This window comes from Opisthocomus hoazin, chromosome 6 (assembly GCF_030867145.1).
Source record: "Opisthocomus hoazin isolate bOpiHoa1 chromosome 6, bOpiHoa1.hap1, whole genome shotgun sequence".
Lineage (NCBI taxonomy): Eukaryota > Metazoa > Chordata > Aves > Opisthocomiformes > Opisthocomidae > Opisthocomus > Opisthocomus hoazin.
In genome coordinates this window covers 28,376,017-28,391,205 of record NC_134419.1, presented here as the reverse complement: position 1 = coordinate 28,391,205, position 15,189 = coordinate 28,376,017, and the positions used below count along the sequence as shown (strand labels likewise).

The following is a 15,189-nucleotide window of genomic DNA, read 5'->3' as shown; positions in this document are numbered from 1 at the left end:
GTTAGGTCTTCTAACAGCTGAAGACTATGTTGTACATTATTTTATGCAAAATTATTCTCGTTAAAGTTCATTATAGAGAAACTACACTTCTCACAGGTGTTTTGGGGAAAACGATGGTGTCATCTGAAGTCTAGTAAAACACAAAGTTCCACAAGCAGAAACCCAGGATCTGCTGTCTGCTGATAGCTGTCTTTGTCCGGCTGATCAACGGCCATTTTGCAAAGTTGCAGTCTCACTTCCCTAAATGATGACTGTAAAACCAGAACTCTACTTAAAGTCCCGTGTACATGAAGCTGCGGTGGCAGTGAAGGTGGAGAACCTCCTTCTTCCCACTACCTGCTCTGGAAACTGCTTGACGGCCAACTGGGGGCAACCCAGCCCGATACAGCATGTGAGAGCCCGCCCGAGCACAGCCATTACGCCAGCTGCAACTGCTGTAAGGAAGCAAAAGAAACATCTGAAACTGGGAAGCGTTTTTAGAGGAAGATGGAGAACCCGCTTCTTCTGTTCCCCCAACTAAACATTTCTGCTTCAAAGGATAAATCCTATTACAAAGTCATGAAATCGACAATTAAAGAAGAGCCACATAAAGCAAGCAAGCCTGGGTAAGTTTTAAGGTCATGCTGACACTCTGAGTGTTCTGTTTACATAGAGGATTCTTGTAACGTAGCTTGTGGGTATGAATTTAGGGCACAGATAATTTTGTTTTTCACTGATATATATGCAAACTCATGAAATACAATCCTAGGAATCATATACATAAAATATTAATTCATCATGGAAATATTTTTCAAGAACAAGAAACAAATGAAATAATAAACTAAGAAAATAGGAAAGGGAGGTATCAAGAAGTTTCGAGAAATGCTTCTTCAAAGCCTGAATATGATCTGGGAAAGTTTCTTTTTAAAAATTTCAGATGACAGGAAGAAATACTTCCTTTTTCTTTGTGAAACATTAAAAGTAGAAGATGCTGAGCTAAATGTTTTTGTTCTCTAATGTGAAATTTCATCCCCTCATCTTTAAATGAAAAAGATACTGAAAATGAGATATCCATTTCTCTTTACCAGTGCTTTATATGTAACTTTGTGCTAAGCTATAAAGTATATCAGAGAATCATAGAATATCAGGTTGGAAGGGACCTCAGGGGTCATCTGTCCAACCTTTCTTGACAAAAGCATGGTCTGGGCAAGATGGTTCAGCAGCCTGTCCAGTCAAATCCTAAAGTGTCCAATGTTGGAGAATCCACCACTTTCCTAGGGAGATTATTCCAATAGCTGATTATTTTCCTTATGAAAAATGTTCCTCTTTTGTACAATTGGAATCTCCCCAGGAATAAAAAAAATCATTAATGTGAATAATACATGTAGGAGAAGTAACATCAACGTTACTGTAAGTGAACATAGAGGGGTCTATGAGGCAGATGTAGAGATAGTAGTCAAAGAAAATGTCTGAGGGAAAAAAAACAACTTTCAACAAGGTTGCTTGAAAACCTACCCTAATTCTGTTGTAGAGCTAAGCAGAAGAGAAATAGGCTGAGCCTTCTCCTGCAGAAGCCTGAATTCCATGAAGGTTATCATCTTGGTAAACCTGGAAACTTGACAAAAGCAGCAAGGTAAGCATTATAAAGACTGAGTCGATGGGGATTCCTTTCAGGAAGTGCCTGTGTGACTCAGAACGTTTCCTGCATTTGTGTGTGTGCATTCAGACTTGGCAGAGAGTAACGCTTTCAAGATCTATTTAATTTAAAATTTAGCAATCTAACCCAAGCATACAAACACCATAGAGTTATCTGGTATGCATCAAGGTAACTCATCACTAGTGTTTTCACACCACTAAGTGTAGACTGGTCCCCATACACTGACAGATACATTTAAACTTTTACTCATGCCAACAGTATTGTTATTAGTCCACTGACTGTTGAGCAAGCATCAACTCAGAAATGCAGCTGACAAATTTCTGCTTACAGGGAAATCATATCACTCCTTTGAAAGCAGGTTTTCCAAAGAATTCTGTGATGTACAAATACCATATACATGTCAAATACTGAATGCACAGTTCCTCAGTAATTGCAGTAATTGTTTGAACACTCTTGTCTCCAAAATTCAGATACTGATGTTTAAACACTGTTGTAATATCGTTGCTGTTACACTACTTCTCAAAGTAGTCTACTACTTTGTTGACTTCAATAAGAGTTCAGTTCCTGACTTCAGTGGAGTACCAAGATCTCACTGATATATTAAAAATTGCAGGTCTTGACTGAAAAGAAGGAGTGGGTAAAGTACTGCAACTCCACAGCCTAAAAAATTTGCTGCCCCTTTCTTTCCATCACACATCACTTCAGAACACTTCAGTGCTTCCCGTGCTCTTTTGTCTTGTTGTCTTGATGAACCTTGTATAAGCAGTTGCTATCTTTAGGACCAAGATGCCTGCTTTGACCAGAACTGCTTCTACAAGCCTGTACTAATTGTGAACACATGGTAGAAATTGCATAAATACCCTAACTCTGTTTCTAGAACCCATGAAGAAGTGGCTGAGAAGTGGGTATCTAAACACTTGCACCTATCCATCTGGATAATCCGTGAATGTTTATTGCTCACACGTACAAATACCGTGCCCATCCTAAAGGCAGGGTGTACTCATGATCTGGAAGACTTTCCAGTCCACATTTGTGGGAGGTTTCATGACTTTCTTTTTTCTCTTTCTTTCTTGTTCTGCTGCTGGCAGTAGCCTTAATTGAATGGTTTTACAGTTCACTCAGAAACACAAGCCATTGCAATGATGAACAAAGGTAAAGCAGTGCTGAGAACACCTTTTTTCCACTTCTTGGTTTGAGAAGTGAACCGTGCTAAGGTTGCATCTCAAAAGAGAAAGCACAGTCTCTGTGCGACCTGTATACAGACAGTGTTGGGTGGCTGATTACCCTTGGGTATTTCATAGAAAGTACACAGACATCAAAGCATGCTTGTAGTCTGTGAAATGGCACTTCCAGAAGCAGAAACAATAGCAATAAATAAATCTTTGAAGAATTTCCCTTTATTAACAGACTATCACTGCCTTGTTCAGCCGACTGCCTTTACCACATTACCCAGCCAGGTGCCTGACTAACAGGGTTTCTGCTGTTCTTGTTGTATAAGAGAGAAACAGGTAGATTTTTGCTGATCCTTCTTTATATGTATAGGTTAGAGAGAGAGAAGTGTATAATATAATATAATATAATATGATAGTATTTTGAGATTTATGATTTAAGTGATTTACTTAGTTTTTACAATTTCCGTTCTTCACACAGAGATCCTAAGTACCATAAGTAGAAAGAGAATTTAGTGAAACACTGCAGATGGACAGTCTGGTGATAGTGGAAATGCCTGTGACCTGTTAATTAGTTTCTTCTCATCTTTAGAAAGTGGCAAAGCTGAACAATTCTTGGTTTCTCTCTCTAATTGCTGCACCCTGGTCTTGGGGATCTGTGAGGCTACTGGGTTGATGCAGTTCCTGAAGGAAAACCAGAAATCCACAGTAAAATTTTCCAAACCCAGCAAACAACCTCTTCAACATTCCATGCAGTTGTGGACTGTGTATCTTTTCTAAAGTCAACAGGGTTTATCTTTCACTGTGACCAAATTAATTTCTGTAGCTATAGGAACCCACTGTTCCCAGACTTACAAGTCCACACAGTTCAGAGAACTGTGCTTTTTGCACTTCTGATAACTAAAAAACTCTGTAAGGGAGTGAAGTCTCATTTTCCCTGACTCCAGAATCCCCCTACTTTACTGGCCTATGCTCATTTCTTGAATTTCAGTTCTCCAGCATTTGTACCTCTCAAGAATTGTTGGTTTCTGCCTAGTTAAAAATGTCATTCCTATAAGAAATGACTTCAGCTAGGAGACAAGTGACACCTAGGAGATGTGACCAAAAAAAATCACCATAAAATAAAACCTCCTTTTAGTTTTGTGCAAAACCAAGATCATTACTGGCTTAAACTTCCAGTGTACTGTGCTTTGCCCTCAAATGAAAATGGTTCTAAAGATTAATAGTCATAAAGCACCTAGTAAAAATTGGCTTCACCTTCAGGCTTGAAACTCAAGCCCTAGTCCTAGCATGATACAGTTCATCTCTGGCCTTACTCACGTTCTGGTCTAATAAAAACCTAAGGACTGTCCAGGTGTGCCTTCAGGGTTAGTCTATAGCAAACCAAAAAATAGTTTCTCCAAAATTGTACTGGTGTGAATGAAGTAGCATGTTCTTTTTTCCTTTCTGCATTGTTCTCTAGGGCAGAATATTTGAAGTCAAAGGAAAATATATGCAACTTGACATATTTGATGAAGAATACACGGAGTTTTAGAAGTGGAATACAGTGTCCCAGAATGACTTTTGAAATATACTTGTGGTAAACAAACCAGGCTATGTGTGCTATTGCCCTGTAAGACTATCACCTAAACCATAATGCTACAACTTTGTCTTCAGGCTGTAGAATTTCCTGTATTTATTAGACTGTGGTAACACAGCCTCAGACTGAGTACATTCAAAACCATATCTCTGCAAGAGTATTTTTAAAGTTTAAATAGGTGACCTGGTTCCCTTATGAATTTTACCATACTGCATGATCTTAATTCCCTTAAAGATCGATAGCTCAACAGAAACACTGAAGAGAAAAATCTCTACTTTGATAGTTTTTTAAACAGGGGAAAAAAGTACAACTCTGCAGGAAAAGTGTCGGAAAAAAATTAAAACAAATGTTTCATCAAGTCCTTAAGAGAATGAGCTCCTTTAGTAATGTGATCTCGTGCAAAGCTTTGTGAAACAGCCCAGAGCACTGATGGTAACAGGTAACATACATACAACAGCTTCATAAACACACAACATGCACATTTCTTGAAAACCTCTTTCTGTTTCTTAAGCAGTGTGACTCCTGAAGAAGCAGTGAAATGGGGAGAATCTTTTGACAAACTGCTTTCTGAGAAAGGTTAGTAGGTTTTTTTCCTCTCTGTGAAGCCTGTTAGGGTGGAAAGTGATGGAAAATTATAAAATCCATTTGTGCACTTAAATAGACCTGGCAGTTACCTAAACTAGGTAGAGTGGGTCTAACTGGTAGGGTGACTCGATGGGTCATTGATAGCAGCATGTGTTTCTGCTTTCCTGACGTATTTAGGCTATAGCATGCTGTCAAGTTTGAAAATAGTTGAAAATAACTTATAAGTTTCATATTTTATTGAACAAAATAACGTAACAGACAGCAAAGAGTTCTTTCAACAAACAGTAGAATTTCAATTGAATATTGCTCAAATATTCCTGACTGCAAGACCAAATCTTAAAAATGAAAACATGTTCTGTGTACTTAAGAAAAGTCTCTTCTGATACAGTTTGTTTCTAAAACAGTGATAGGATCCAAGCAGGCTGCCATTTGAAGGCCTGCTGCTTACGTAAATCTGAAATGCACATATGTCCCTCCTTCCATTTTGGAGGGACACACGTATGACCCAGCTGCAGTGCTACTATGTGCTTCTCAAATCTGTTGCTTGAGCATCTGACATCAATACGATTGCATTCCTTCCACAGATTGAGCATACTCGTAAAAGAAAATATCTCCAGCATAATAACGATAGGATAAAGCAAACTGTAAAGATACTAAAAGCCATTTGTTTTGAATTGCTACTGGAGAGCAGTCTACGTATGAGCAAAGATTCAAACAGTGTTTTGGTCAATCTAAGTTGATATTCAGCTGGAATAAAGTCCATCACTTCCACATACATCCACATGTTTTGATTGCTTGTATTTCTAAGTTCATGAGATCTTGGTGGTGGATTTTACCTAAGTGGACAGTTCTGTAATAGGAGTTACAACACTCGGGATCATAATGACAAAACTGCACTTATTTAAAAACCTTAACGTATTTTAAAATAATTATCTATAATGTGATATAATTCAAAGGGAGCACAACATATTTTGTTACCTTGCACAGACACCCCTACCATTCTGTGATTCTGTGATTAACTGCCTCTTAAGGATACATTTTTTTAATACAATTCAACATTCTCTTCTGTAGCTGGACTGGATGCCTTTACGAAGTTCCTGAAAACGGAGTTCAGTGAGGAGAACATCGAGTTCTGGATAGCTTGTGAGGATTACAAGAAAAGCAAAACTGCACATGAACTTTTGCCAAAAGCTAAGGCCATTTATGAAACATTCATACAGAAAGATGCTCCAAAAGAGGTACAGTAAAAACTTCCTTCATTGCACACAGGATTTGACACAACCGCATCTGATGAAATCTGCTTTTAAGTGCATGCCCAGAAGCAGGGGCAAGAGTTGATCATGTAGTCACTGATGCAAGAAGGCTGTATCTTAGATGTCAAAGCGCTGGAAGGAAATTGGGAAGCAACCGCACAGATTATTCTCACTGTCTTCCATAATGCTTTCCATATCCCCTCCAAGTTACTCTTCTAAGCATAGAGCATGGGTTTAAATATTATCTCATGGGAATCAGAGACTCCTAGTGGTCTGTAAAGCCAGGATATATATATACATGCACATAAAGAGCATATTTAAGAAAAAATAGTGGTTAAATGTTAAAGCTCCAATGAGACATACCAGCTGGCATCTGTGAAAAAGTATTATCTGTCTTTATTTCAGACTACCTCCAGAACAATAGATTTTCCTCTCTTTCTCTTAAATCTGTAATTATCTACTAAATTATTACATAACTGAGATTCAGAAGCTTTAATTTTAAATAAGCCAAAAGACTAAAAAAGAGAGTAGAAGAAACTACTAAATTAAACATATATTTTAAAATAATAATAATAATAATAATAATAATAATGTTCTAAGCATTGACTTTTCCTGATTGACCCCTCCCTCCTTATTACCCCCCAGCTCTAATTGCATGTTCTTGGTAAGTTAATGTCATCACATCCACAAAAATATGTTGATACGTCAATCCTCACCAACACTAAGGCCTTTTTATATTACTACAGTAGTGCAAAAAGTTTTCTTATTTACAATCTTCGTGTTACTGAAGCGTGTTATGAAGGGTTTGTAAATAAGCTCTAAAAAAAAAGGATTCCAAAAAAAGGAATCTTTTGTGCCTGCTGTAGGAACAAGATGAACAGGTTGGGATATGATGAACTCTCACTGAAATCACAATCAGCTTCTTCAATAGGTCTCTTGGATTTACCATTTCCTATAATTCTGTCAAGTTTGAGCAGATCAGATACATCACTCGCCAACCCTCTTTTTCTCTGTTTTGTTTCTTTTTTCATTTGTCAGAATAGCAAGTTAAAAACTAACTGCTACTTCTCTGTAACAAGGCTGAAGAAGGTGTAATTCTGATTTTAAGAGAAGGATTGCAAAGGGTGCAATTTCCACCTGTAATCCCCGTAGATTATGTTTAAGATTCAGATCTGCTTTTCTTAGGAAATGTCCACTTTCAAAGACCTGTGTCCCTTTTTATTTCTTTCCCTGCTGCATGTCTTTGAGGTGAACCTTACATAAAAAGAAACCCCCTGAGCTGTCTGAGGTAGAACCTGTTATTGCCAATTGATCGATGTATGAGCAGTTATGATAGGGCATCCAGTGTTGATACTGTCAACGCTTATGAGACTGACGTAAGTGAAAAGATGAGCAGGAGGAAAGCTAGGGAGGGGGCAGGGTGTGGAAGTTGTACTTTGACTATAACAGTAATGTAACCATTTCTTTATCGGTCATACTTTTGATTTGGTGCACATAGCATGGGTGCTGTTGTTCACCTTAAGCCGTTGGCTTTGGTGAGGTTTCCTTCCTTGGGTTCAGCTGAGCAGCTGAAACCAGCCAAGAGCATCTTGGGTCAGACCATGCAGCTCTGGAACTTGCATCTTCTCTCTGACTAAATTCTTGTCCAGCAGAGCTCTCTTACACAAAAATTTCTGAGTGTACAGTTCCATGGGATCATAAAATCTTAGGTTTGATGAGTGGACCATTTTATCATCGTTAATTGCCTTTCAGTTCTTAGATCTAAACTATTTGTTTTAACTAGCTTTATGGAAATGACAGATATATCTCAGTGAGGAAAAAGAATATTACAGAAGTCACTTTTTGACTAGATCGACAATATTTTTTTTATATATTCCATCATATTATCTACACTATCTACATGTTATTACCTATATTATTATCACATGGAATAAATGATCATTTTAATAAGCTTTTTCCACCTAAAGCCTCCAAAAACCCATTAAAATATTTTTTATATTTCAATTATTAGAGTTTTCTTACCTTCCTGCTACCAAAACTCTACACAGAAACCAGAAATTTAAAATATTCATTAATATAGTCTAATGAGACAAAGTTCTACATGAATCCTAAATGAGAATGGAGGGAGTTCTCTGTTAGTCTGGTGTTGCAAAGCCTGAGAGCTGCAACCATATGAATATCACTATTAAAAAGTTACTTCTAGTCAAACATCAGACTTTATCTTCCATTTTACCATTTTCCATTGTGCCAACGACACCTCTGTGAAGACTTTCTGGCAGCCATTACTGAACATCAACATACTAACTAATTCTGTGGTGTTAACATCCCATTGTATCAGCGATTCAAGGTCCTCTTATCCAAAAAGAATTTCAGCAAATACAGTATCATTGCTATGGATAATAACACAGGAAATGCATGAACGGATGTTAAAGAAATACACTTTTCCTCATTCTCCAGGTGAATTTGGACTTTCAAACCAAAGAAGTCACAAGTCAGAATATTGAACAGCCCATCATCACCACTTTTGACGCAGCACAAAACACAGTCTACAGGCTGATGGAGCAAGACAGCTACCCACGCTTCCTCAGATCCGACCCTTATTTAAATTTGGTTAAGGGGAGAAATTCCAGTCGTCCTACCCTCAGGAGACGATCACGGTCTTTCACTGTCAATGATTTCCAGGGTGTACGACCAGACTTTACTGTCTGGTAACAGGGAAACTCAACCCTCATAAATTCTAGCTACTGCAGCAACTCATATGTGTTTCAAAAATCCAAATCCTTAGCTGGTGTAAATGAGTGGAAAGAAAAGTGGCATGTGCTTATACGAGGTCAGAGTTCCGTAGCTGGTGATTATTCTCATTTATTATAGAGAAGTCGGCAACATACTGGCAAGACTTATCATGTAAAGTTTTCATATAGCAACTCAAGCAAGAACTATAATTGTATTTGGAGGGAAAATTTGAGTTTCCTACATAAAAATGTTACATTAAATGCCATTTGATAATATCCACCATATATCCTGGGCCTGTATTATTTGGGATGGAGTTTCATCACAGCTAGAATCTATATACCTAGCCTTTGCACGTACGTACGTTTCCGCAATATTTCCTACACTAAGCACAGAATATTAGTGGCATTTTCTCATGCTGCAAAACACATAGGAACATTATTAGGTAGAATGTAAAGTTACATGAATTTTAACTACAGCCACTGCGTAATTAAAATGTAGCTATTGCATTGTATGTTTTGTACTGTTTTCCTATTACATGTGTCTGTTCTCTGTATTTAAGTTATTCTGTATAGATGAGCTTTGCCATCTAATACTAATATTCAAATTTTTTTTAACCAAATGAGCAGCAACAAAGGGCCAAGAACGCTATTTTAACACAATGTGTGTCATTAAATATCAGGTCATGTGTGTATATATATATAAAAGTATATTTCTACTTTTATTTGTAAATATTCATGATATACCTACTTTGTTCTAAATTTTTTCTACCATTTGTTCTGAAAAATAATCTAGAAATTAAGAACTCTTGGACTCAGGTAGAATAACCTTCAATTCTACCAGTCATTAATATACTCTCTATAGTTATAGAGGAAGAAGGAGAAATCTCCCTTTTGATTTCTTTACACTAAAGTCCCACTTATCCTTTCCATAGTCATTATATGCAGTTATCCTGTCCTTTTTTTTCAGAATTGATGTAGATATACTTAGAAGCATAGGACAATTCTGAAAATCTTAAACACTGGTTCAGTTTAGCAAGCGACTGCAGGATTTAGTTGTAACCATGACTTGTATATTCAGTCACTTTGCATGGAATTTAAGCTTTCTCCCTTTTCTTTCCCTTTCTGCAAGTGGTCAAAGTGAAGAGGTGCAGTTCCTGAGGATGGGGGTTCATGTTTGTTACTAATTCAGGGTATATATGAACTGCTTGATCTGAGGGTTTTTGTGTCTGCTTTACTAACTTCCAATAAATCTGAAGTGATCTAATTCAAACGTTGTCAGGATTCAGTTTATCATTAGTCCATTAATGAGTAAAACATGAAGGCTTCGCTAATAATTCACTCTATAATCATACGTACATCATAGCCATAATCATTCCCATTTCAATCCAAAGTGTTGCGGTGCACAGAGACCCGAACTCACCAGGAAGCGCTACTGAGCCGCAGGGACCTCCAAGCCATCTCCGAGCTCGGAGCTTGGCCTGGGGAGTAGACAGGAGCACATTCCTAACTACGAGGAGTATGAGCCTTGCTGGTTTATTCCATTGTCCTTCCCTGATCCCAAAACTCCCAGCACATGCTATTTCTAACTGCGTAAGCGGTCAGAACCTGGGCACAGTGATTCAGGAAAAAATCAAATGTTTTTACAGGCACTGATATCATATTTCATTCTCTTTATCAATATCAAATGCAGCTTTGGAACTTGTCAGCCTCTGTTTTTTACAAACTGCCTACACTCATGTTGTCATTGTCACAGGTGTCACATGAATGAGTGAATGCAGCGAAAGGCAACTTTCTAACCCAACTTCATTGCTGAAGTCAGGATATCTTTCTGGATAGATTATTTACCCTTGCTCTTTGTCCATCCGTCACACATGGATCAATCCTGTAAGAAACGATCCTCTTTCTGACTAGGGAATCTCTAATATCACCAACAATGTCTGGATGCCAGAGTTCTCAGATATTTAAAATACGTATGTTCCTACATTTTGTATTACTAACTTTGTTAGAGAAGAGTTTTGAGAACAAACCCACCTGCGCGTTAGCAGTGGGTCTGTTGCAACACAGACCTACACATTTGCAGCCAGATTCTCCCCTGGTGTGATTATATTCCTTCATACCAGCTGAGAATCTGCACCTTTAATCCTACCATGGACGAAATAAATGAAAAAAATATGTATATTTAATACTGCTTCAAAGTCCAAACAAATGACAAATATAGTACCTTAAGTAAGACTTTTCCTTCTTAGCGAAAAAACCAGCTGTTAGTCAAAAGGGGCTGTAATGATAAATAGAAGTCAGCAGGTGCCCTATGTTTCGTCTCCCAGACACGTGGAAAATGTTGTTTATCTCCAGGGAGGCCTTACTCAAAAACATCAGTCTGTGGTAGTGACAGTGCTAGTCTCTCTTATGACTTTTATAATGAGAACAAACAAATAAGATATTCCTGGTAGCTATTTATGCATGTGTGTTTTTCAAAGATAATTATGAACCGTAGCTGATTTTACAGCAGATGAATGCCATGGGAACTACTGCATAAAGAAAGTCAAGATAAATTCAGAGAAAGGAAGGCAAAGGGCACAAAGATAAACTAAAATGACATTTTATCTGGCAAAGGGGTTTTTCTAGAAGAGGCTCCTTTTAGTGAGAGAAAATGAGTGCTCTGCTATTTAGTGCTCTACTGTAATTCTGGAAGATGAACGAAGCATAGGTTTAGTACAAGTCTGTGATGCTGTTCCAAGATTGAGTTGGACAGGATTGATCAGACTACAGGCTAGCCCTGCACAGATACATTTATAGCAAGAATCTTAGAGTAGTGATGATTATTTTATGTAGCAGCATTTTAGGTTGGCATGTGCCATTCAGCATTCAGTAAGAGCTCTCCAAATACTTCTCTTGCTAACGTAATAATTTACCCTACATAAACACTTCACTTTACTCCTTACATACATGAAGTCTCCAGACCCAAAGTACAGCGAAATCATCTGCTGACTTACATAGCACAAAGGTTTGCCTCCTATTTCAATGCTTAGGTCTAATTCGACGCTTTGAATAAGCTGAATTATTATCTGCTGTCCTTGTTTCACTTGAGGGAGATGGAAATACACAGACACACTTATCTTCTCCAGCTTTTGGCATTTGTTATTGTGCAAAAGACAACTTCATTAATTTTTGAACCAACAAGAAACAAGAGGAATGAAATCTAAGATTCTGCCCCTCTACTCTGCTCTGGTGAGACCTCACCTGGAGTACTGCAGTCAGCTCTGGAGCCCTCAGCAGAAGGACGACATGGAACTGTTGGAGCAGGTCCAAAGGAGGGCTACAAAAATGATCCGAGGGCTGGAGCACCTCTCCTATGAGGACAGGCTGAGAGAGTTGGGCTTGTTCAGCCTGGAGAAGAGAAGGCTGCGGGGAGACCCGATTGCAGCATTTCAGTACTTAAAGGGGGCCTATAGGAAAGATGGGGACAATCTTTTTAGTAGAGACAACAGTGATAGGACGAGGGGTAATGGTTTTAAACTAAAACAGGGTAGGTTTAGGCTGGATATAAGGAAGAAATTCTTTACAATGAGGGTGGTGAAACACTGGAACGGGTTGCCCTGAGAGGTAGTGGAGGACCCCATCACCGGAAACATTCAAGACCAGGTTGGACAGGGTTCTGAGCAACCTGATCTAGTTAGTGGTGTCCCTGCTCGCTGTGGGCGGGTTGGACTAGATGACCTCTAGGGGTCCCTTCCCACCCAAAACTTTCTATGATTCTATGATTCTAAAGAAAAAGATAGATTTCTATCTTCCACTAAAGTAGGCGATCAGTAATGTGGCTCTTGCATGCCTTTACATGCTACAGCTTACAAGTGACTCGCAAAAAGCAGGTGATTTTTCTCTCCTTTTGTCCCTAGCTGCTCAGCCTGTCTTAATTAACTACTGCTTTGAATGCAGTTCCCTTTCCTTTCCATGCATACCTTCAAAAGACCTCAGCTAAGAAAAAAGGAATTGCATAAAATCCTCTTCCTCTCTTCAGTAATTCATATGCTCATAAACTTCTGCCTTGCTCAGATGCCTGTCCTAGATCTCGCTCTGTTTTTTGCATTTTAGTCAAATGCCCTTTAAGCTCCTACGTGGCTCTGTGCTGAAGATAAATATGTATTTCCTCTATACACCATCCAGCTTGCTTCCATTCTCACTTTTTTCTTGCTAGTGTCTTTCTGTCATCTTCTATTTTTCGTACTCTGATCATTTAGGGCTGGTCGTATAAAAGCTCCCTCTGGCTCCCTCTCTCCTTTTCTAAAAGGCATCCGTTTACATAACCTCCTCATAAGTCTCCTTACAAGAGATTCTCAGATGCCAAGATTTACAGTCTAGCCTTTGTCGTTCCCTTCTCTATGAAACGTAACTAAAATTAACTAGCATGAAATACAATCCTATGGAATTCAATTTAGAGTTTTCAAACAGGACAGAAGATTAAGCTGAAGTCTAACATAAGGACAACCCTGAACTGTTGTTTCTTCACTGTGCAATTTGCTTGTGTTTTAGAAACTCTTGTTTCTTTCCAACTTTCCAGACGCATTTTAAATTTCTGCAGTTAACTCTATTCCATTTTTTCCTTAAGGAAGAGAAGGCTTCTAAGGATTAAATCCTCATGTGGACTGTCCCCGCAGTGGGGATTCAGTAGGAGCTCTCCTACATCATACACATATTTTTCCCAGATTACTTGGGTGTGGGCACGCTGGAGAAGTCAGAGTCCGGCAGTCATTTACAGAAAGAGGTAACCAAGAACACTGGTGTATTGGTTAACCCATTCATTCATTCATTCATTCATTCATTCCGAGCACAGCTTGGCTTGGGACAGACCACCCCCAAGGCACTAATCGAGACAACTGATCTTGGGAATTATAGTTCAAGAGCTGCCTGAGGCATAATGGCTACCTTTCGTATGTTCTTGCATTGGTGCAATTTATATCTGACTCCAAGCAAAAGGTCATAACCTGATCCTATAAGTTTGTGCTATGTAGGCTTCTTGGATGAAGTTTTCTTGTATGAAGCTTTGTGAAGTCTGATGCTGTGTAAATAGTAGTGTTTTCATCCAGGACACGAGCTATGCCAAATAACCTGCTAGTTAGTACTAAGTGAGAATCTTCAAAGTTGCACATTTTCTTGATAATTGTTTCCAGCTCTCTTCTAATGTAGGTTTAGAGTTTGCATAGTACTTGGAAATCCTGTACACGAGGAGCCCAGAATGCTGTAAAACATTTTGACAGATTGTTCGTGAAATAAAAACATTTTACCTGAAGGGCATACTTTGCTTGGGTGGAAAAGAACAGCTCATTTTCTTATGCAAAATAAGTCTGCAGCATACTGAAGACACATGGAGTTATTCACATGGAAAAAACGTATTTTTGTGAGTTGACCATGCTGTGTGGTGCTATTGGGAGGTAGGCATTTACATAGTGCTGTGATTAAAATGTATTTGCATCCCGTATGACAGGCATTTCCATGTTACTAGGATGCCAGCAGTGCATCTTGGCTTTTCCCAACGTAAAAAACGCAGTCATGTCTCTGCTTAAATTGCTTGGACCAGCAGAACGTTAACTTTTTTTCTGCTGAGGTTACACTATACGAGACAAAGCTACCCAAGCAAACCTGGGTATTGAATGGATTTAACAGAGGCCAAGTGCTGAAGGGCCATAACGTGTTGAACCTGATCCAGGGGAAACACCAGCACACCAAAACAGCTACTGGAGGGGGTGACCTTTTCTCACATTGCACTCGGGTGAGTACAAAGCAACCCTTTTAGGACCATATATAAATGAAAGTGAGTTCTTAAGTTAGTACACCAATAGTTTGAACATGAACAGTTATTTTATACTGTCTGTTGAGATCAGCATCTAGCTCAGATGTGGGTCAGAGGAACAAAAAATGAGATGCCTTATTCGCCTAAACAGCCAATAGTTTTTCATAAAGGAAGATAATTCCATGAAACTAGTGCCTAAAGATGGCTAAAGAATAAAAGATGAGTATCAGTAAAAAGCCAAGAAGTAAGCCTAAAAGTTCAGGAGATTTAAATATTTAATAAATCTACAGTCTTTAGCAAGTAATGTTGGCAAAGGAGGAAACGTTCAATCACTAGATCCACATTCCCCTTCCTACAGTTCTAGCTCTCCTATGACCTGTTAATAGCAGGGGACTCAAAACAAGAACCCACAGCACAGTCCTCAAACTGTGTCCTCAGACGTTAAGC

The 15,189-nt window shown here is 38.6% G+C and overlaps 1 protein-coding gene across 2 annotated transcripts; it reads left to right on the top strand.

Annotated features, from left to right (window-relative positions):
• Positions 1-254: 254 nt before the first annotated feature.
• RGS18 (regulator of G protein signaling 18) lies at positions 255-10,224 on the top strand. Of its 2 annotated transcripts, none has more exons than XM_009939270.2 (5): positions 255-605; positions 1,511-1,612; positions 4,899-4,960; positions 6,041-6,207; positions 8,680-10,224. In XM_009939270.2, the coding sequence occupies exons 1-5, from the start codon at positions 487-489 to the stop codon at positions 8,932-8,934; spliced, it is 705 nt and encodes a 234-aa protein (XP_009937572.1). In that variant the 5' UTR covers positions 255-486; the 3' UTR covers positions 8,935-10,224. The 2 variants fall into 2 exon arrangements, with proteins under 2 accessions (XP_009937572.1, XP_009937570.1); XM_009939268.2 differs by having other exon boundaries at positions 4,896-4,960.
• The last annotated feature ends 4,965 nt before the right edge of the window (positions 10,225-15,189 follow it).